Raw genomic sequence first — 23,416 nt, 5'->3', positions numbered from 1 at the left:
TTTGCCAGTGATGTTCCTTTTGATGGAGGAGAAGAGCAGAATAGTGACTACAGCAGCTCTTTGGCCCTTACTTGTCACCTTGGGCTAAGAAGTTCTGTGGGATCATTTTTATCCAGTCAGATTTTGGACACCAGGGACAAAAGGAATTTCTTCTCAGACCTTTTTAGTTGCCTAGTTTCATCTTTTATTCACTTTTATTCTTGTGGCCAATTCGTATGGATGCTCTTCTGGACCTCCCTCTTCATCCTTGTTCTTCTGAGCACTGGGGCCACAGCAGGGGAAGATGTGGTTGGCATGCGCACAGCTTGAACCAGAAACCAGAGGAATACTACCCCAAAATCCATCTTCGATATTTATGTAGCAGTCTAACTAATGATATTTGTTCCCTTGTAGGTATGTATATTTCTAAGCTATAATTAGTCTAGCATGCCTGAAAAGTGATTGCCATTGCAGTAGTTTAGTTGGGTCCCACTGCACTTTTTAAAATATTTCTACTCTTCAGATACCTTCTTTAACTACTCCTCAGTGTCCTATTTTGAGGTTTTATCTCTAAATGGTCTTGACCAATTTACTTTCATTTAATTATTGTCATAATTGCTTCAGTGGATTAAGAGAATGCAACTAATGTGATATGTTTGGATTTTAATAATGCATATGATATTTTCTCATTCACTTTTACATTAAAATAAAAAATCCCAGGTGGTTTGCATAGGACCGCTGCCACGTGGATTGACAGCTGGCTGAAAGACTTCAAACAGAAGGTATTGCTTTGAATTGGGGAAGTTTTCTAATAGAGAGCTGCCAGAATCAATTGTAGGACTTCATTTAACTTCCTAGTTGATTGGGAAGATGTGCTAAATAGGATATTGAAGAAATTTGCAGATGATGCTAAATCGGAAGATGTAAACACCAATGAAAACAGAGACATTTAGGAGATCAATGACGATTAGAAAAGGGAGTGGAATATGTAGTAAAAAAAAACCTGATTAATGGTAGAAAAAGATGAAAGTATTTCTAAAGGAAGATTGCTACACATAATACTGAAGAGGGAGGAGAAAGCTCAGAAGTAGAGTTTCTGTCATTAGCTATCTGAAAGCAGATCAGATATTTTTTCTGTGTGTTACAGTCATGAAAAAGCCACAGTAATTTTGGGATCTGTCCTTGAAAACATTCTTTTCTGGGCAGGGTGTTGCTCTTTGTAAACAACTTTGGTGCAACTCCCCAACCTGTTACCTACGTAGAGCCGTGGGAAAGAGAGGCGTGAGCAATGCAGGAAAGGAAGAGCAAGAACAGCGGCTGCCTCGTGGGGAAAGGATGGAAGGAAAAGGGCTGTCAGACAACAGGACAGCTGGGCTGCCCTGGCACGACGGCGGCCAGCATGTCTAGGGACGGGCTGCAGCCCTAAGGGAAAGGGCCCAGTTTGGGGCTCCCCGTTACGAGAGTTACCCTCACACTCGCGACCAACAGGGCTGGAGCATGGATGGTGCGCGAAGCGGCCGAGGAAGTGGGCTTTGCTCAGCCAGGAGGAGGAAAGGCCGAAGGAGACTTCATTGCTCTACCTTCGTAGCTCTATCTTCTCTACGTGCTCTACCTATCAGGAGCGTATAGAGAAGATGGAGCTCGACTCTTCTCAGGGGACCAGGGACGACAGACTCAAACTGCGCCTAGGGAAATTCCAGCTAGATATTGGGAAAAAATTTTCCCCCTGAGAGTGGTCAGATTGGACTAGGGCCTGGAGAGACGGCGGCACCTGCCCCTTGGAGATAGCCTGAGCTCAGCTGGGCAAGGCCCTGAGCAGCCTGTTCTTGTGGGACCTGCCCCAAGCGGTGGGGACCACAGGTCCCTTCTAGCCTAAATCATGCTGTGATTCAGTTTTGGGTATTTTCCATGTCAATTAGTCAGATTAGTGATTACGTTTGCAATTTAGATACTGTGTTGAACGAGAATGTCTAAGGTATCAGTGACACAATTTCTTTCTGTCATGTTTGCCATCTGTAAGATGGCCATGATCCTTAACCAGGTTGAAAACTCTGGCGTTTTGGCATTCATGTTTAATGTGAGGTCGCGTGCAAAGTTTGTGACTCCGAGTCTGTCACTAAGCAACGCTGGCTGAGTAGTTTATTGCAAAGAGTGCTGTCAGTTATTGATGTTTCCTTCATTAGGAAATTATTTTTGAATAAATACTTTCTGGCAGCTCTGTAGAAAGATCATCCTTTACCTCTACAGCTAAAGGGCAAATTCAGATTTAATTAATGTTCTTAATGTTTAATTCTATGTGTGTAAGTTGTATCCCAGTAACATTGAGCTAAGGCTACAGAATTGCAGGAGATGGTCTTCATAAGCAACGTTTTTTATTAAGACCTCATAATGCCCCTAAGTAATAAGAGCTATGCTCAGGATGGCCCTGTTTTTTTTTTGTTTTGTTTTTTTTTCTTCTCTTAAAGCTATTAAGTGCACTTTTCTTATTTCCAGTCCTTCCTCCCCCCTCCTCAAGATGACCTGGGGTCAATATCAGAGCACATTTTATTGCACGCCATCAATAATCCCTACATAATAACTATATTTATTAAAGCATTGATCCATTTTATTAATATGGAGACCAACAGCATTGCAGCTACCTAGCACAAGCGTGGCCCTAATAAGAGGTTTTCCTCTGCTGCTGATATCCATCAAAATTCAAATTTCTGTTTGTGATCTGTTTGAGGTTATTTTACACATTGATTTGTAGCCTGTTTTCACTGATGTGCCTGCACATCTCTTCTCATCTGATATATACCAGTCCAAGTGGGAAATAGCTGTTAAAGCTTACTGCTCGTGTGGGACTAAGATCATGCTTTGATGAAATGTTTAACTAAAGATGCTGCTTTCAAAATAGAGGTCTCCAATTAAAAAATGCAATGAAGGTTTTTGGTTTTTTTTTTAAAGTGTATATAAGCAGCAAGTTACATGAAGTTTCGTGTTTTATAAAAAGAACATGCCAATACTGAAATTGCCGAACATAAAGGCTTCTGTGTATGAACACAGATGTAACTGTTTGAAAACTGAGTTTTTTCTTCAGTCATTCAGGATGTAAATCTGGAAACCTGTGTTCTCTCCTTGGTGACTCTCGGAGATTACGAGGTAGTGCTCGCGTCTGGGAGCTCATGCAAAAATCGACCAGAAAGAAATGAAGTCTATATTTGCATAACAATTGGATGATAAAATCTGACATGATTTTGCCTTCCTTCTGTTCCCTCCATGTACTACATACACAGTTTGCTGTTCGCTTCCTCAAGCTTGAATGAACAGTAACTAGATGACTAGATGTTTTGTAGATTTTGAATTTAAGTAGGGGAAAAAGGAATGTCTTTATAGTAATACAGGATGTGAAGTTTGAGAACTTTGTTTTGAGCACAGCAACTTAGCTGTCAAGGACTTGTGTAGAAATAGGTGGGTAAAGCTTTGAAGCTGGGGCTGTGCCATTCCTTGAGCCCTATGGGGTACCTCCGGGCAGGTGGTGAGATCTCCATGCACTTGCAGCAGTAAAAAGTAACCTGTAGAAATACAGACCTGACCGAATTTGAAGCTGGTTTTGCTTGCTCGGAGCAGTTTAGTTGTTTTCCTGATGGCCTTGGTGGGGGTTATTTGCTGTTGCCTTCCCTGGCTGCTGGGGATTAAACTTTAAATCAACCACAATGTTCCTGGAAGGATTTTAATTACATTTGCTCTTTCTAGGCTGTTTTGATATCAAGTGAACTTTTAAAACGCCACAATCGTCTTTCACCGCACTGAAAACGAATTGAAATTCTGCCGTGCAGTTCTGAGCTGACATTTTTGTAATTACAGACGAGAAGCCGCATAAAACCGATGCTGGCGCTGAGCTCTGCAGCCGCCGGCTGTCCCCGCGCGGTGCCCTCGTGCCAGACCTCGTGAGCGAGGCCGCGCGGCGGGCGTCTGGCATACGGGAGCGCCCGTGGCCGGAAACGACGGGTCTGCACCAGGGCGCAGCGCGGGCTCACAGCAGGCCCTGGGGGTGCACGAGAGTTAGGGCCGTCTCGGCTGCTGCGCCCTTTCTGAAACAAGTGCTGGTCAACTCGCATAGAAATAACCTGCACGCAACACCTCTGCACCTTGTACCGGTGTACGCTAAAGTTGTAAATGAAGGAAGATAGCTGTGCAAGGGGATTTACTCATGAGATGTCAGTAGTGACATGTCGAAGTAGCTTGTCAAAGTAACATCTCTGGTAATTGTAAATAAATGTGAATTCTAAAGTTCACTTATGCTAAATTCACAAATACCACCAACTTTGGAAACAGCCCCAGAATTAGCTGCGTGAAAGTGGTGCTTTTTACTGAAGAGCTGTGCTGTTCCCGGGAAGCTGGGATCTGATGAGCTCAGCGAGGAGAACGCCGCGCACGGTTCCTCAGCCGAGGCGGAGAGGTGCCTCGGTGGCTGCTGGCAGCTCTCCTGCCGAGGCCTGCTCTGCCCGCGGGCCCGCTGTGCTGTTCAGTCTCTGACGGGAAGAGACGTTTGATTTGGGATTGCCCACCTTTTCCGGCTGACCAGAGACCTGTGAGAATGAGTGAATTTTAGGGTTTCTTTGCTTAGGCACGCACTCGCCACCCTTTGCTCTGCTCCTTCCTTGCTACTCCTATACCTTGTTGTTGGCTTTGGGCAGTTTGCTTCTAGCTTATGTTTCGCAGGCCTCAAAGGGCACCTGTTAGAAATGCAGCTATTGGGTTAGAAGAAATTTGCTGTAGGCCTGACCGTTTAAGGGATAACTTCAACGTGGCGTGGGCGAATACGCAGCCGTCCCCGCTTCTGAGGCTGCCGAAATGCCAAGGTTGCGCTGCACCCATGTTGAGCTTATATAATCCTCACCTGCAGCAAAGTCTCAAATAAATATTTGCCAACGTTTTATATGAGCCAAAGTCTTTGAATCTGCTTTTAAGAGAGTTTTCTGGTGGATTCCAGCACGAAGCCTCGTGGGGAGTGTTAGCTTTGTGGTGTGTCAGTTCAAAATGCAAGTCTAGGCTGCTGGCTAATGAAGCTTAGTAAGGCATCAGTGCGAGCCGATAAGCCCGGGGCAGCTGGCCGGTGCCATCTGAGCGTGCATGTTTGCACCCTGTCTTTATGCTGACAGCATATTCCCCCTGTGTAGCGGCCACCTTCTCCTGCCTTGCTTTGATGCGTCTTGTCTGCAACGAGACGCATTTACTATGCAGAAAAGGCCCTCAAGTGACAGATCTGGGGACTGTCGTTATCCCGTTATCCTCTGAAGAAAGACAGCACAGGTTAAAAGCAAACGTAGGTCCCAAACCCTCTCCGAAGCACCCCGCCTTAGTATGAATTTTTTACGAGTGTTCCCACAAGGCTGAATGTGCAGTGGAGTGTGCTCCATCCCCAGCTGTTTCAGAGCCGCAGAAAATAAAGGGGCTGCATGCCTGATTTCTGTAGACAGGCGTCTCAATCGTATCGACTAAATGCTGTGCTCCTGGTGCGAGTGGTGCTGCAGAAAACTGTCCTAAGCCATTGAGCTTTTCTACGTGCATTGCTGTAACAGGCTGAAAATAATGTTACCCGACTAAAAACAGATGCCATAAAGACAAAGGGATAGAAGAGGCAACCTGGTGAAAGCAGCAAAGTAGGTATATGGTGTTTCTGGAGCTGAGATCAAGTGTTTTTCACTTTGTGACAGTTTAATCACAGAGATAAATGACATTTTTAATTTCCATAAATATGGCTGGCTTTGTTGTTGTTTCCATTTGTGTGTTAAAACAAGGTCAGGTCTGTTATTTACTTATTGATGCTTTCAGGCTGGTCTGGATAGGTGGTAGAAGTAGTGATCCAACAGATGTCTGCTGTATTAAAAGAGAATTTCTTTCTTTGAGAATAATTGAAGAAACTTGTGCTTTGAGGAAAAGCAGGTGGCATCTTTATACTCTGAAAAATAGGCAAGCAGGGTTTACAGCCCTTATACAGTAGTAATCTTGCCCTATTTGATATATTGACCACAGTATTCATGGGGCTAGAACTGTCTTTAACTCAGGAAAGTCCAGAAATTTTGCAATTAAATCTGCAAGAAGTTTTAATGCTATAGAAAAGACCAGTTGAGTTTGTCTGTTTTACTGGTTTGTTCAACAGTCATCAGTGTTGGAAAAATGCAGGCTATAGCACTAACTAGATTGCAAGAAAATCAAATTAATGGCAAAAAATAAAAGGGAGGCAATAATTGCAGGGAACAGTTGTGGTACATCTGAAGTTGCATTTTAACTACCTCAAAGTAGTGCTAAAGCCATGCTGCTAGCTAAAGGCTTTCCACCTCCAAGGGAAACAATTCGAAAACATTACAATAAAAATAATGCTTTGAATTCTTTGGAGTCACCATTGTTAAATAGAAAGTGATAGGGAATATGTGATGATACACGCAATCTAGAGGAACCAAGGCCTGTTACAGTATTTCTGGTGGTCAACGCTGTGTTCCCTGGAAAGCGCAGTACTTTCCGTGGTGGGCAGCCCTTGGGTGAGGAGCTGCCGTGCCTGGAGGAGGCAGCTCTGAGGGCTTCGGCCCTTCCCTGCCCAGCACGTGGACGTTCCTTCCTTTCCTGAGCGGAAGAGCACGCGCGTACCCTAAGCTTCTCAGCAATGTTTTCAGGGCCTTTCCCTTGGGAAGGACGTCCCATATACTAAGACCTACCCATGAAGAAGAGTTTAACCATTTCCTTCCCTGGGGCGTGCTCACAGAAGTTATCCTGCGGGCTGTGGTTTCACTGCAGAGTTAACCTGAGCCATCCGTGCTTGTATTCGTTACTATGCAATTAATTTAGCTGGTATGAGAGCTACTATGCTGCAAACGAACATTTGAGTCATGCGGTGAAAATATATTGGCAGCTGGCGAGTTGTGTTCCCTCTAGCTCCAGTTTGCAGTCCCTGGCCGGGTAACAAAGCTGTGTTTAAGAAAGCGCCACATGGAAACTAAGGTGAAGTTTCGGTGCCCTTTGGAGCCAAATTTGAACTAGCGGGAAGCTGTGATTTACAGCTTAAATTTGAGAAGATGCCCTCATGCGACCTGATCCTGAAGGTCCCAGGGCAAGGCGCATGGCAGCCTGCGTGGCCTTGGGTGCTGCTGCATGGTGAGGAGCACGCGCTGGCGGTGTCTGGCCAGTGCTGCCCCACGCCGCTGGCAGTGCCCTGTGTGGGTAGTATCAGTACCAAAGATCATTACATGACTTATTATAAGACTTTTATTTATTTTTATGCCATTGGTTTTTTACTGCATCCATTTTAAACAGGCGGTTGTCAGTAAAGCCTTATTCCCTTGACTCCAGGGCCCAGTCCCCGCAAGTGCCAGCTAAAACCTTTTTTAAAAGTACTAGATTTATTTATTTATTTTAAAAGTACTAGATTTATGGAATTGCAGTAAGCGTGCAAAGCGTAATGCCTCTTGCTACTGAATATATTCACCAAAAAATTGCTCTGTGCCTTTAAATTAGGTAGCCGCACATCCAAAATGATCACTGTCTGATCTCTGTATTTTTTCTAAACCACCAAGAAAATTCCCATTCCAGAAACAGGCTTAGAAAGGTCGAGGTGAGTGGGGACATCAGATGTAATTACACAAGAACGCGCAGCAGATTAAAGGAGACCGTTGAGCACGTTGTGGGAGAAAGCTGCAAAGCACAGCTGAAGAAAAGAAGAGCGAACAAGAAGGTAAAATAAATAACTAGAATTTTGTCAGGTGCAAAAGAAGTAAGAGGTCACTGAAAAATTGAGCAGGGCATCAAGAAACAATTTATTGACGGGAGAGAGAGAGACGTTCCTCAGAAGGATTTGATGAATGTCTTAACCTTAGCGCTCGGCTGGCGAGGTGGAGGCCAGAAAGACAGAAGTTTCCTGTGAGGACAGAAGGAAACGCTAGAGGAAAGCGAGCTCCGCCGGGCTGGGCCCAAAAGGGAGGAGGCCGTGACGCTCGGCACTGATCTGGGCCGGCGGCCTGCCGAGCAGGCAGCTGGGTTCGTGGTTCCTCCCCCTGCTCAAGGGGGGCTTAAGCCGGGCTTAAGCAACTTCGAGTGAGCCAGAGGATCAGATCGGTTCAAAAGAGGAAGTATTTTTAATCCTCTTCTCCCAATTTTGCTCTCATTCATGCAGTCTCTCTCTCTCTCTCACAATGTCAATATTTAATGTGGTTTTACTGTTTGTGGGCACGGGCATGTCTGAGTGTGAAAGACTGAAGGTGAGCTTGGCTTGAACCAGTCCGGCAGGAATTTTGTTTATCTAGCTCATCGTCCCGGGTGCCACCCTGCAGCTCAGCCCTACCTCAGCTCCTTCCTTCAGCTGCCTTTGGTACCCAGCGAATTCCAGTTTTATTGCTGCCGGACCGTGGTCACGGAGTACAGCGGGGGCACAGGAGGCACCAGGAATGTGGGCTGGAGGTGGCAGTAGACTGGTCCTGTAGGTTGAACGCAAGATAAAGAATAAGTATCAGATATTTAGATGCTGATTAGGAAAATAAGGAAAGATTTGGTAACGGTACAGGCAAAATAAGGAGGAAGCGTGAGGAGAATTCATCTAAAATAGTTTCACGTTTGCTGCTTGTAATGACTTGTTCACCGACCAGAGTTTGTTCTCTGGAGCTGGACTCCTGCCTTCCCCCGTTGCTGAGCTGTTGGCAGCGTCTTGCAGAGATAACTTATGTTAACTCTCATTGGAAAACAGCTTTTCTCAGCAATAATTTAAGACTGCTTTCACTGCGCATGAATTTCTGCAACATTATCCAATGGAGAGATTTTTCCCCTCATCTCCAAAGCAGTTGAGAGCCCACTTTCAGATGTATCCATGGCATGGCACAGCACAGCACATTTTATATCTGACATCCCTTTCTAAATTTTATTAATGTTGGATTGCTTGTACTGAGAGAATAATTTTAAATGCATGTGCTGCTGATCATCTCATTTGCATCTTGTGTCTAGACCAGTCATTTTGGTGGTTACACAAATCCGTGTGTTAATATATTTAATATCAATTAACAGAAGCAAGGTTGTTAAATGCCATAGTTTAAATGCTTGGAATAGCTATGTTGCCTGTGATAAGAAGGTTTGAAAAATAATTTTCACAAATATCTGTAATAAAGAAACAACAGAGAAATTGCTTTTGAATAGATATATAAAGACCAGAATACAAGTCCTGTGTTTTAGCTTTATAGCGTATCACTTCTCTAACTAGTATGGAGCGGAAGCCAGAAAGATTTGCATATTTGCCAGTACGAAAAGAAATAAAATTATGAGGAATGCTTTTCATTATGCATTTTTTTCTTCTGTTATAATATTTATAAAGTTGTAGCCTTATAATCTCTATCCCATTGAGCTGACCTACAGGCCAGAGATGAGCAGGATTTTCCGTATTGAAGCCCTCTGTGGACTTGGTGGTTCTTTGCAATGCAGAAGGTAAATGCTAGGTCGAGCTCAGCAGGTTCTTCACAGGGTTTGAGACTGTCTCGACAGCCTTCTTTCCGCTGGCTGATTTGTGGGTATTGATCACGTGGAGCTTGTGGCTTCAGGGCGAATCCGGGAGAGCTTTGTTTTAAATTGGAGAGATTCTGGCATAGAAGGCAGGAGCATGTGCAGAGTAACTGGCTCATGCAGGAGGCAAGCGCTTGCGCTGAGCTGAACGAGAGGAAGGCATGGTAGAGAAAAAGGATGAAAGATCATGTCTGAAATCTCATAGGAGAGAGGATGCAAGCAGCTCAGTGCTGAAAGAACATTTGTAGGATCCGTATATCCTGCCGATTCCCAGTGTAGCTAGAAAGGTTAAACTTTTAATTCAACTTCAAGTTACGGGCTTCAGACTTCTTTGGACTTTTTGGACTAGGGACTAACTGCATGCAGATGTGTTTGCAGCACTGTGGATGTCTAAATGTGTAAACAGACCTGCATGTTTGATATCTGGTATTGTGAGCATTTGAGCAAATATTCTGTTTACACAGGTGTGCATGTGCCTGTATTTTCCTACGTACAGTTTCTCGACCAATGGTCCTACATGAAGTAATGTGTATCTGAGGTGTTTGGCAAAGCGCATCTAGATTTCAGTTTGGGATCCAAGTCCTTATTGTCGTGTGAATGACAAGCGAGGGGAAAAGTCACTAGAAGAACAAAAGATCATTCTGTTACCCACAAACGTATGCGTAGAGTGAGTGCTAAGGTTTCATACCAAAAAAGCATTATACAATGTGCTTGACTTTTAGTAGTACTTGCTCAAATTTCAGTGGTTTATGATACTGTCATTGGCACTTTCACCTAAATTTATTCCGGTAAAATTGGGCCAATCCTGGTGCAGCAGAGATCTCTTCAATTCCTAAGGCATTTTTTTATTCCTGTGTCTTTGGAAATAGTTGCTAGTTATTACAAGACACTTCTTTGTTTAGATTGTTGGCCACGTATTAGAAGGCTAGGAAAGGTCAGTGCATTTTGGTAGGCGTTTTGTTGTGAGTGGTTATTGTTAGGTGAGTCTCAGATTTATGTTCCTGGAGTGCTCTGATATCCAGAGCAGGGACAAAGGATGACTTTATTTGAGTATTTCTTGCTGCTGTATCTTGTAGCAAGCAAGGCAGTGACTCCACTAAGATAAAAGGTTGGGAACACAGTCCTCAGAAGAGGTAGAGCTTTATTGCATGCCCCCCCCCGCCCCGTCTGATCTTTCCATGTGGAAGGAAAGGAAGGTATTAGACCTTCTCACATAGACCTGTCAAAGAGGGAAGATAAGGTATTTCAGTTTTTAAAATAGTATTGTAGTTGGAAAGTCAATGTCAATGGGAGAGCGGTATCATCATCCGTAATATTTTTGTGTTTGTCCAGTTAGGGCTTGCATATTAAATTTAAAGCTCTTATTCTCTCTCTCTCTCTCCATACACAAATTTACTTGCAGTATGTGAAACTGGCACAGCTGATTCACTTTGGTGGCCACTTCTGCAGCCACAAAGAGGCCACACGCAGGCTGGGCGAAGCGGGCTGGGCTCAGGGCTGCTCTCGGGACCTGCAGATCCTGCGGCCAGTGTGGGGAACGTAGCCTCGGAGCTGGGAATCCGTTGGCCACTCAGATTTGTGGTGGCTGTTTTGTGACAGGGCTCTTTCCCCTACATTAACGAAATCCTGATGACAGTCTTTTATGACTGAGGTGATGACACCTCACAGAAAGGGATTGCTAAAGATTTGTTTCCTATAAGGTTGATAATTCAGTTTTTTACAGTCATTCCTTTGGCAAGAATTAAATCTGAAACAAAGAGTAAGTCATGTTGAAGGGACCTGAGAAGAAAACCGAGAGCTGTCTGAATTGCGTGATTTGTGCCCTATCAGTTATTCATCAGCTTCACCTGAAAATTGCCAGTGCCACAGTTGTCCGGCATTTTAATGCCCAGCTCATGTATGACAGAGCTTTGTGTATCTTTTTTTCCACTGAGAGGCAATCACCGTTATGTGCTGCTGCTCTGCAGAGATGCAAGAATTCCCACACCTTAGGGGTTTGCAGCAGGGATTTTACTGAAAAGGGAATCTCTAAGAAAATTAGTCATTTATCCATTGTCCAGCAGAGAGCTAAAACACTGGCTTACTTGCTAGAGCTCTGAACAGCTCCAACAATGAATTGCTGCTAATCTCTTTGCTGTGATAGATACCTGGTTTGCCCAAAGACCATTAGTACCCAGTCTTGGTGTGTGCGCACACTCAGTTTGCATACCGAAATGAGCCCACCTTAACAAATAGCAGGATTTCGTGTACAAGTTGGACTAACGCCATATGAGGAAACCTCCCAGGCTACTCCCGAGCATGGAAGGTATGCTCTGAGCGCTACGGGAGCGATAAAGCCAAGGATAACAAGGCCTTTTTGTGCACCTGTGAAAGCTATGTATCCAATGGACCAGAGTAATTCCTGTTGGAGCTGGAAAATTTAGTCTCCAAATGGAAAGTTTTCTTTTGTCCCTATCTCCTTTAGGGGTGTGCATGAGGGGTGAAAATGTAGCCCCAGTTCTGTGTACGTATGAAATCTGCACAGCTTCCTACACCTGAATGGCACATGGGTAATATCGTTCCAGCTGAGGATTTGGCCTTTGGCCCTGCTCACGCAGCAAGGAAGATGCTTAACGTTCAGCCCTCCTGGGGCTGAGGACTGTGCTGCACATGAGGGGAATCATATTCCGCACAGCACGGCTTCTGCAGAGTGAACTTGGGGTGTAGTATGGCAGTTCCCAAATGTGTTGATACTTTGTTCTGATGATGCACTCAACTGCTAAATTAAAAAAAAATATATATTGGACCTGAATAGCTGCATTTGAATTTTGGGTCCATTTTGTTTAGCTGGGGTTATTGCCCACATCAGTGTCCTGCCAACAGTGGAATTAGTACGGCAGTTTGCCTGGGTGCTGCCTCCACCCTGACAGAGATGCATCTTGGAACGGGATATTTTTAATTAGTTAATGAGTCCAGAGAGTATTCAGATTAGTGTATTGGGCAGAATTTGAAAATAGCCGTCATTGATGATGCTTATATGTAGTTTGGGGAGCGCTTCAGTGTTCAAGATGAAAGTTGTTATACAATTTTAATAATAATAATTCAGTCGAGCAGCCCGCACTGTATGAATGCCATATATTCCTTTTATTGGAATCATTCTTCATCCGCTGCGACCGTAATGGAAATTCTCTCATATAAACTAAGTTAAGATGGAGTTATGGATGGGGCCACACATTGGTACTGCAGAGAGAACTGCTCTACAAGGACATTGCAGTTATTCCCCAGGACAGGTGACACTACGCAAACTACAGGGCAACTCCAAATTTGTCAAGATTGTTTGAGTGTCTTAATTGTGTGCGGCGGGTGGAGGTCGGTGGGTGCCCGAGAGCACGTCGTGGCTGCACTCGCAGCACTTCTCTTGCTGGAGACTTTCCTTAGAGGATCAATGACAAGTTCTGGGAATGGGGTTTGGCTTTTGTTATGGTCTCAGGATTTCATCAGTCCTGAAAACATGTATCGATATGTACCATAAAGCATAAAATAGCAGTGATTTTAACTTCTTGGGAACTACCTGAAAGAATCTAAATTATTCTGAGAAAACTGCTAGAGACCAGACCGTTTTGTTGTGTGGGTCCCATGGTGAGGAGGTTCCAGATTAAACATCATACTGTTACACCACTTCACCAGTCACCCAGAATCCCACTGTATTTGTAAATATAAGCTGGAATACGATCCTTCTGGTGCAATTTAGTCTTCATTTCCATTTGGCGAGTGACTCTAGTGTATAAACTGCTGGTAATAATCATTGTACGTATCACTGAGCTTGAGGTTTCCATAGGGACGATGTGATTCCCCAGGATTGCTTGCACAGATCCTGGTAAACCACTGCCCTGCTTGCATATAAAAATTTCTTACTAAGCTTGCTCTTGTCTGGAATTGCTATAGCAGGGTATTGGACATTATCAGGCTTTGCTTGGGTGTTGAAGGCAGATGCCAAATCTTAACTTCAAAACCTGTTTGTCTGGGGCAGAGCAAAGAGTCTGCTCCGTTTTGCACAAGACTGCAGTGTAGTTTAATGCATCTCACCAATGAATCAAAGTATTCCCAGGCAATATTGTAGACTGATGCTAATGCACTGGGAGACATCTTTGTTTCAAACCCAAAGTATTATTTTACTGCAAGCAGATTCCAAGGGCAGCACATCAGATGATGTGCATTTACAGGCTGAAAAATTAACAGAGACATAAACCTGGCTGTTCAGTGCACAGAATATTATCAGTATGGGAGGACTGGTGCTCACTTTTTCTTCAAGGAACTTGCAAAGCTAATCTCCATTTTAATGCAGTGTTTTATCTAGCTTCAAACCGGAAACATTGTAGCAGAATAATACTATCATTTTTTTTCTAGTAGCAAAGATTATGACATAGAACATAAAATTATCAATCTTCACTACGGAAGTCACGCTTAATTTGAAAGTTATGAAAAGATGCAATGAATTTTGTATGCCATTTCAATTAAAGCATGATGCAATTAATGACTGGAAAATTAAGAATTCTGACTTTTCTGGAGCATCTTTTGGCAGACCCTAGCCCAGTGACTGTTTATGCCTGTTGTCCATTCTTAGCACAGTCAGAGTGAAACAGTGCCAATGTATAAACAGAATATAGGTTTTATTTAGCATATATTTCCCCAGATGTGATTTAACTTGATACAAGCTGAACCTACCTCGGGGTGTCTAATGGCTGCTCTTGTTCTCTTTTACAAGACCCTGTGGTGATAAGCAAAATGTGAAACAAAAATAGCTGGTTAACTATCCACATTACTTACACTGGTATGTGCATCTGTTCAGTGACCTGAATTATATGTGGTTAGTTTGACACGTTTCTTTCAAGTGTGCTAAAGCGAGAGTAAGAGCCAAGGAGAGAACCAAGATCATTTGAATGTCTTCTCTACCCGCTTTTCCTTCCTAAAGCCAACTCACTGACTGTGCAATTGTTCAGAGTCAGTTTTATCAGTCATCCCTGGAAATAATAATAAAAAATTGCCTTTTCAACCAGGCCTCTTTGGCCATTATCATGAGATATAAGTGAAAGTGGCTGTTAACCCTGATTGACATTTATTGTTCACATTCCTTATGTAGGTTTGACATACTCTCTTTAATGCTCCTGAGAACAAAACACTATTGAGTTCTCGCCTGTCAGTCAACTTGCTTATTTGGTAAGTTCAAATAGTGCAGGGTGTGCGCGTGTGTGTCAGCGAAGGAGCGAGGAAGCACACGCGCCCAGCTCCAGCGTTGCATGTCCCAGCTGGTTGGAGAAATGTCCTTGTCACGATGAACAAGACTAGGACACGTTTCCTCAGCATCTTTTCCTGTGTTTGACTAAAATGTACCTTTCTTTGAGCCCAGTAATTTGACTCTGTGCTTGCTCTGTGATATTCTTAGAAGCTGTGGATACTATGGAAATGCTTATAAATTAAGATTAAAAGATGATTTGTGGTGCAGCTTTGTGCCATATCCCTGATACTTGGTGTTGGCTGCTTGATGTTCCTTGCAGAGATTTTAACAGCTGGGCTTATTCTGTGAGTACCACTAACCCAGCTGTCAGGGTCAGCACAGACACTGGTGACTACAGGTGTCCCTGGAGGCCAGCCTATCATTTTCCCCTTACAGCAGCCAGTCTCCATCAGGCTTGGTGGCACGCAGTGTGGTACAGCTCACAGCGACTCTACCCCTGCTCCGCTCCTGGAAAGCAAAAAGAATTTCAAGGTCTTTTGTTGTCCCTTGCCATCAGGATTCCTTTAAAACCCCCTAATCTCCTTTGTGTGACAGATGCCTTAACCCATTACATTTACATCAATATACAACTTTTCATATGGCAATCAGGGTTTTTTGGTGTTGCTGCCGCCATGTAGTGGTGGTCCTGGTTACGGAGTCATCTGCGTGGGGATATGGTTCCAGCTAATACTCTAGGTAGTTTCCTACTTCAAACTATGTTAACTGCATGTATGTGTCTGTTTCTCATATAGCTATTTTATAATTTTGAAAGGCAAGACTCCACTTGTCTCTGCACAGTTTTCAAAGAGAGATTTCATGGGGAAATAGATGGTTTTCATTACTGAAATGTGAGTTCTTTAGTCCTCGGGCATTGCTGTAATGGCATCTGGAGAACAAAAGGTTGCAGCTCTCACCTCAAAGTGCTCATCCACATGCGACCTCCTCCTGTTTGTCCTTGGCTTTGTCAGATCCACCTCTTCATTTGAGTATGTTGGCTGCACAGTCGTATTTCAGGACGGACCCCCCTCTTTTTTCCCCTCCCAGATGAATGCTTTTGTGAAATCCTATCAGTTTCTTCTGTTTCCCTATCACTAAAGCCCATCTTTTAGTGACGATTCCCTGCAGAAGCCTTGTGTTTTGTGAAGTAGCAAAGCTTTTTCCTGTTCCTGCTTCCTGGCCCCTGTTTGACTTTGTGCCCTACACCAGGCATGCTCATGTTGCTACTGTTTGTCACCTTTCTGTTTGGGCACGCCAATCTTGCCATTCCTTTCTGATCATCTCTTGGCTCCCTCACCTTCTGCCTAGTTGAAGTTTCTTGTCTTCACCTTTACAGGATTCTGCACAATTTCAGTACTGCCCATCTGTCTGCTTTCATTCCCTCCTCCTCACTCTCCTGCTGCTAAAGATCTGCCAGTATCACCCCTCTTACTGTTCCCCTCGCAGCCTCCTTCCTCTCTTCTCTTTGTTCCTTTCTCCATGTTGCCCTTCGGCTCAGTGCTTTGCCCATGTTTCATCTCCCTTCTATTCTTTTTCTATTTTTTTCTGGAAATGTACTCCTTCTTGCAGAAGAAACACTCCAACCAGAGAGAGAAAACCATATCTTCCTTGCGTTTTGTTGAAGTTGTCACTAGCAATCTGAAGTATTCCCTTTCCGAACTCCATCAGCTATCTAATTTAGGATGTAAGGTCCTTAGGGCAAGCATTAGATCTGCTCTGTGTACTTCTGTTGTGTTTTATTACTAAAACAAATACAAACCAGCAGACAATAATTTAGTTTTATTTTCAGCTCTCGCTATGCTGCCTCAGATAGTCAGAACAATACATGGGTCTTTTTTCTTTCTGTTGAGTACACCAGTGTGTACGCTCATGCACGCCTACAGGCAAAGGCAGTGGTGGTCTGCTCGCTGCGTTGAAGCAGAGTGATGAGACCTTGCCTCCTGATTGCAGGAGACCAGTGCACGGTTGCTCGAATGGGCAGGAGCACCCTTTGTTGCTCAGAGCTAAAGATGCCTGGCTTTTAGTTCCCTGTTGGTGGCATTAAGTGAACGTTGCATTTGCTTCGTCTCTTTTTGACTAGCTGTGTTTGCTACAGACTGACTTAGGCAAGTTGCTTTCCAGCCCTTCAGTATTGGGCGTGCTTTATTTACATGAAATTCAACATCATCCTGAATCTTTAAGTCTCATCTATTCCATCCGGTTTCTCAGCATTATTATTCACTATTTCTCAGCCCTATTATTCACTGGCTTTCATGTCATGAAAAATATATTTCTTTCAAAATGGAAGGGAGGCCCTTTAGCTTCTGAGATTTAGCAAAGCTAACTAGTATGAGAATTTGCTTTGGGCCTATAGAGGTGCAGTAATGAATCTTTTAATGGATCCTGTTCTGCTACTGTGCCCTTACCAAGAGCAAAAAGTTTTCTTTGAAAAAATTCCCATTTATTCTAATGGCTCATGAGGGGAGAAAAGGAGGATGAAATTAGGTACTTGAGTGTTGTTGGTTTGGGGGTTTTTTTTTGTTTTTTTTTTGGGGGGGGGGGGGAAGAAGTATGTCCAAAGAATAGGTGCTGGGGGGAAAAAAAAAAAAAGTGAAAATCTATGGTAGGAAGTCTGTAGAGTTGATTGACAATTTACACTACTATAAATGAGAGCAAAATCAGTGACTAGATATTCAGTAAAGCAAACAACTCTTTCCTGACTGGAGGATCTCTTGAGAGTGGCGTTGCCTTCCTGGAGCAGCTGGTATATTACTACCTGCCTAGTTAGAAAGAGAAGCAATTTACTATCACATGGTTGGATGTAATTTTAAAATACAAGTATACAAGGATGAAGGCCACAAAATATACCTTCTGGCATGTAACAAGCTATCAATGGTAGTAAAGCCTCACACTGTTGTGTCTGACCTACTTCCCTTCTAAAACAGTTGTTGCATCTTCTCTCATAGGAGATGGTGAAATCTTGAGGAGCTCAGTCATGGCTTGCCAAGATTTCACTCTGGTGGTATGTGCCCCTTTCCTGTGCCCCTCTGGGTCCTCAGGCATCAGGCTGGGTTACAGATAGCTGTCAGCCCACCTGGTGCTTTAGATGTGATGATGATGGTGTCGATTTCTTCTTCTCTCCAGGATCTCCTTAGAGCTAGTCTTCATTTCCTAACGTGTTTTTTTTGCACCTTGGTCTTTCTTGGTTGGTCTGCAACTGTGTGGAGCGTTCCTGCTAGGAGCCTCGGCATGGAGCGGTGGGATCGGCGTAAGACGGGAGCTGCGGCGTGGTGGGAGAGGTGCGTCCCTCGCTACTCCTCGCCGACGCAGGCAGCGAGTGCAGGCACGTGGGTTGCAGGGCGGAGAGGTCCCTGAAGGTCTCCCGCCGAGCCTTGGGCGGAGGGTCAGCCATCGCGCTTGGGAGAGGCTGCTGCGGCTCAGAGAGCCGGGGACAGCAACTGGTTAAAAATTTGCTAAGCAACAGAAACTCTCGTTTCATTCTCTTAGAAAAAGGAACGTTTTCTCTCTTGCTTTTGATTTTCCCAGATAGCCAGTTCTCTGTGTCTCATGAACTGTTTTGAAAATCAAAAAGAGCTGGAAGAGAGGGCGGAAACCTGTGGGCAGCCCTCGTGGTTCATTGGCAGCACCTGCAAGAGGCTCTGTCGCAGCAGTGCCTGTGCAGCCCATGCAAAATTCATGTCTCCCGGTGCCCGCCGTCGCTGCCGTCCCTCGTGAAGGAAGCCGCGGCCAGCGAAGAGCAGGAACAACTGCGTCGGGGCTGCCGGGGAGACCCAGATTGCTGCAGCGGCTGGAGGCAGGTTTTGTGCCAGAGCACTGAGTGGTAATTGGGCTAGTGTCGACGGTCCTAATTATGAACATCTGGCCGAGATACAGTTCAGCAGACACAACTGAAAGCTGCGTTCCTGTCATTTCCGTATCCATGCTAATGTGGCTTCCCACTTCACCGCTTACCACTGGTATGGTCTCAGCTGCCTGCCCGTAGGACTGGTATTTGCACGTAGGACTAAAGGAAAACGGTAGCTGTCCAGATGAACAGAAAATTGTATCTGCTTTAAAGTAAAGTGCTTCTTACTGGTTAAATATAAAATGTTTCCCTGAAACAGTTATTGAATATGAAAAGTGGAAGTCCTTTAATCTAGCAGAAATGGAAAATAATCTGGTCGGTGCTGCTTACCTCTTAGGCCTCAAATACAAGAGGGAAAAAGGAATTAGTCACTCCCATCTTTATTTAGGGTTTTCAAAAGTAGAGCCCATCTGAATCCCTCCAGGCTGACACAGAGTGAATAGCAAGACCTTGCCGTAAATGGGACAGTTTTCAGGTTTTATTTGTGTTCCTATTAGGAAACACTCATTTCTGTCCTTTGGGGACAAAAAATAAATCAGAGTGAAATTCCCTAATGCATTGTTTTAAAAATCTGGATATTTTTGAAGTGTTTCTTTGCTCTCCAGGGCTCTGAAGGTTGAACTGGCCATCTTTGCCTTATAGGAGAAGACGGCTGATAACCTGGAGACTGTGTCCCTAGACGTCGGGCTGAGGAAGGGCTGTTTTCTCTTGGCCAAGGGCCACAATTCTGCAGGATGAAAAGAACTGCCCTCCCCTTCCCTCTAGATACTAGCAAAAATACCAGGAATTTGTAGTTCATGAGAAGTATAACACAAGCGATCTTGCTCCACTTAGCACTGCTTATCCTTAGTGGGAAGAGGATCTGCTGCTACGATGGGGAGCGGAGCTGTGACTTTTGACTTAATTCCTTTGACTTTGCTCCGAGCAGTTTTCCGTGGTGTACCACTATCAGCTAGCTGTTGATTTGACAGCCCAACTGGATACAGTATATTTGCATTTATTAAAAATAATGAACCTCTTATTGTGACCAAACCTTCTGGCTACATCCAACAAGTGAGCACCTACTTTGCTGCCAGTGTCTGTCCACTTTGCCCTGATGTTTCAAAGCCTTGCTGACTATGTATTAAAAGCAATAGTATAGAGTTAAAAGGTGTACTGAAATCAGGAAAGGGGTCAACGAACAGTATTAAGTCATGACCTTGTCAGTCAGTAGGCAGTTTTAGCCTGGGTGATTAGCACCCAGGGTTTCAGTGCGAGGTTGCGTAGATAGAGAAGCCTTTGCTTGAGTAGGGACATACCCAGATGACAGGTTTTTGCATGCTGCTGTGTCCTCACCATTTCTGCACCCGTCCGCGGTGCCCGCTGGGAGGGGACAGGGACTATCAGCATGAAAGTCACGTGGTGGGGAACTTCTGCTGGAGCAGTGGGTGGCATAGGTTTTTACACCGCATGGAAAAGCGAGCTGCACTGGAGATCTGGAGCACTGCTTATGAATCAGAGCCTTGTGAATAAATAAGTGTGGCTGCAGTCAGATTCAGTGCAATATATTATCTTCTCCCCACAAAGTATTTTTGATCCTATGATAGCAGCTCTTATCCTGGATGTTAACGTGGATACCTGTGTAGCTAGAACTGTGAATTTCACCATCTCCCTCAAAGCCTGATCTTCATCTTATCTCCAATGGAAATACTCTGCAAAATATTCAACAGCTGATATAGAGGTGGCCATCAGCATTTCTTCCATCTCAAGCCATCAGTATCTCTTAGGTTGATATATTCGGATGCTCCTCTCTGGGGAAGAAGTTTCCTGCCTGCTGTGTCAAATATACTAATTCATTAGTATTTATGATGCTTATGTTCCTCTGAGATTCTGATTTTAGGCTGTGTGAGAGAGAGCAATTGCATTTGAACTAGTGAGCTGGGATTCTGTACTCATTTGCCCAGGCACAGATATGGTCCTTCCTCTTGTCCTCGTTCTTGCACATTTTAGTCATACCAACAAAAAATGCATATAATTATGTATCCCCATGATTTCACAGGGATTTTTCACTATCGGTTTCTAGCCAAGAAGAATCTTTGTTTCTTCAAAGTCTTAAAAAAAACCCCTGAATATTCACATTTGCCCTCCGCCTCCGTATGCCATGTTATTTCAAGTAGATAACAGTGCAGCATCAGGGTTGCAATTTCATCTTCCTAAATTACTTTTTTCTAGGTAACTCACCATATGGGTAGCCTAATCTGTAGCTCCCAGGCCACACGCTTTTCGGCATGGCCGGGATCCAGGGGATGTCAGGGAGGATTCTGAAGCTAGTTAATTTTGATTAGTTTTATTATCGTGGTATCTCTTTCTAGTCAATTTAGTTCTTTGTGACCATTCACTTTCGAGCTCCTGCAGGTATAACGTTATTTTTCCTACTGACATGCAATTTTATGAGTGGATGATGTGACCGGAGCTGTTGCTCAGTGACTTCTGCTCGCGACAGCTTTGCCTCGATGGAGAAGGCTTTCCTTTGGTTTCCACGTCTTGGAGACGTCGTGCCCGGGAGGAGAGGGCTGGGGGGAGCAGAGCATCCCGGTGGCAGCCGTTGCTCTTGGTGGTAGAAAATGAATAATTTGTTGTCGACTGGCTTGATGTCCATGAATACTTTGCTTTTTTTTTTTTCCTTTTCTTTTTTAACCTTTGGTCACACAGTTTCCTGACAGCATCAGCTGTGCCACTGAGTGAGTGTGTCCTGTCCGTGGGCTGTGCTTCCCGCTCTTCCCAGGTGGGTTCCCTCCTCGCTGGACCCTGCGGCTCCGGGGCGGCCGGGCTCCCCCCTTCTCTCCGCAGGGCTCCTGCCACGGAGCCTCCCCAGGCCTTTGCTCTGTGCAAAAATACCCAGAGCAGTAGCTCTGTATTTGCTTGCTGTAGCCTATGCAATATTTTAATGTGTAAACACAGATAAAATATTCATAAAATAGATAACAGAAATATGTAAATGAGAAGACCTTAATCTCTCACCGCTTTTCAGTGCCTTGTAGAGATTGCCTCTGTGTTGCCACCCCGAGAGTTGCCCATGTGGATCGGAGCGGCAGCCTGTCCAGTGAGGGGCTATCGGACGGGTCTGGCTCCAGGGCGGCGTGCCAGAGGAATGTGGGGCGCGCGTGTCCCCCCCCACCAGCCGCGCTGCCCCACACCAGCAGTGGCAGCACTGCCTGCCCCGAGTGCCTGGCACTTTGCACGTGCCTGGGAACAGACGGGTTTCTGTTCAGCATCTCAGCATTATCCTGCCCCTAACATTCCTCCCCAAAAGTCCAATGGCTCTATTTTAGGTTGTAAAACAAGAAAAAAAAATGCATTTTGCTTAATGCCATATGGTTTTGCAACTGGAAACTGCTCAAAAGCAGTTTGCTGGTAGACACGAGAGCTGCGAACGCGTGTGCGCAGGGGAAGCGCCGCTGGTGCCATGTGAGCGGGGCCGGGGGAAGGCTGTGCCTCCAGGGGAGCAGGGTGCTCTGGGACCCCTGCGTCTGGAGGCTCTGGGATGCCTCTGATTCACTCCAAAGTTCGAGGAAAGCTGAGGAAACCTGTTGAGACAAGGTGCTCTGGTCTCTGGTGTAGGAATGAATTTCTTCAAACAAATGCAGTATTTGCACAGATGCTGCCTTAATCTAAGTCACCATGTGCAAATAGCAAATTAATTCTGCTTCTGACAGCCACCTCGTTATGCTTAACCCTTTGCGTCGCCGAGCGCTTTGCGTTGCCCACGTCCTGAGAAAACAGAACGAGGCACATGGCTGATTTTTTTTGAAATATCAGAGTACTGAATAACACAGAGGGAGTTGCCCTACCTCCTCTGAGCAATTTAGCACTTGCAGAATTTCATTTCAGCAATTTACTGTTTTAATATCCAAAAAGGGATGTGCACATACATACTCTGCAGAAAAATAAGTTATTACCAGCCGCCTTGCATATGCTTCTGGTGGGCGAGACAGCATGCGGAGAGAGGCGCAATGGTGAAATTTTCCTCTCTCGTTTTCCACGCTGCACTTAGTTATTTATTTATTTTTATCGCTGACTTTTACGCTCGCGCAGAATTTGAGCGAATGCCGCTGCCTACCTTTCGGCGAGGCTCCTAATTAGCAGGCGCGCGCAGTTCGGGCAGCTGTGGCTTTGGCGGCTAGCTGGCTACCGGGCGGTTTTCATTCATTGGGAATTGGTGGCGAGCCCAAACCCCCCGAGCCCCTCGCCACGGCTGCACAAGTCCGCTTTAGTATGCGCTGGGAGAGCGGCACGGATGCTCTCCCCGTAGACCTACAGGCTGCTGCTGGGAGCCATAAGGGAGCGAGAGGAAGAATTAGCCTGTGTGTTTCTGTGGCTCTGCTCCAGTAAATATTTTGATGCATCTGCTGCCAGCTCTGGTCTGAGGGAATCTACCTAGCATTTAAATTTTGATGGGGAGCTGTTTTGAATAATAACAGTGCAGCCGGCTGTGAGTCAGTGCATGTGTGTTGACTTAAAAAAAAAAAAAAAAAACCCTCAAAGCTTAACGCTTGCTGAACGCTGAGCTGCAGTGCTTTGCTTTTTCCCTCCTCCTTTCTTCTTTTCTTTCTTCTCTTGACTTCCTCTTTTTTTGTTTTCTTCTAGTGGGCATTTCAAATAGATTTGTTCACTGGTGGTGGGGGGGGTGGGGGTGAGAAGAATCAAAAAGAAAAAACCCCAGCCAAAATAAATCCTCCCCCCAAAACTCGCAACTAGCTTTTGCAATGGGTGCTGTAATGGGTACGTTCTCCTCTCTACAAACGAAACAAAGAAGACCATCAAAAGGTAAGATCTCCTGTTTT

General features: G+C 44.8%; 1 protein-coding gene across 2 annotated transcripts in view; it reads left to right on the top strand.

The window, feature by feature from the left end:
- The window catches only part of KCNIP1 (potassium voltage-gated channel interacting protein 1), a 452,168-nt gene that overhangs the window by 142,708 nt on the left and 286,044 nt on the right, over positions 1–23,416 (top strand). Inside the window, exon 1 of one of the 2 annotated variants that reach the window (XM_026098459.2) lies at positions 23,099–23,399. The exons of the other annotated variant lie outside the window; for it this stretch is intronic. Within the exon in view, the coding sequence (XP_025954244.1) occupies positions 23,339–23,399 (61 nt within the window). The 5' untranslated portion in view covers positions 23,099–23,338. Of the gene's footprint in view, positions 1–23,098; positions 23,400–23,416 lie in introns of those variants that run through there. 2 annotated transcript variants of the gene reach the window in all.

This window comes from Dromaius novaehollandiae, chromosome 15 (assembly GCF_036370855.1).
Source record: "Dromaius novaehollandiae isolate bDroNov1 chromosome 15, bDroNov1.hap1, whole genome shotgun sequence".
Classification (NCBI taxonomy): Eukaryota; Metazoa; Chordata; class Aves; order Casuariiformes; family Dromaiidae; genus Dromaius; species Dromaius novaehollandiae.
This window is presented reverse-complemented; position numbering and strand designations above follow the sequence as displayed.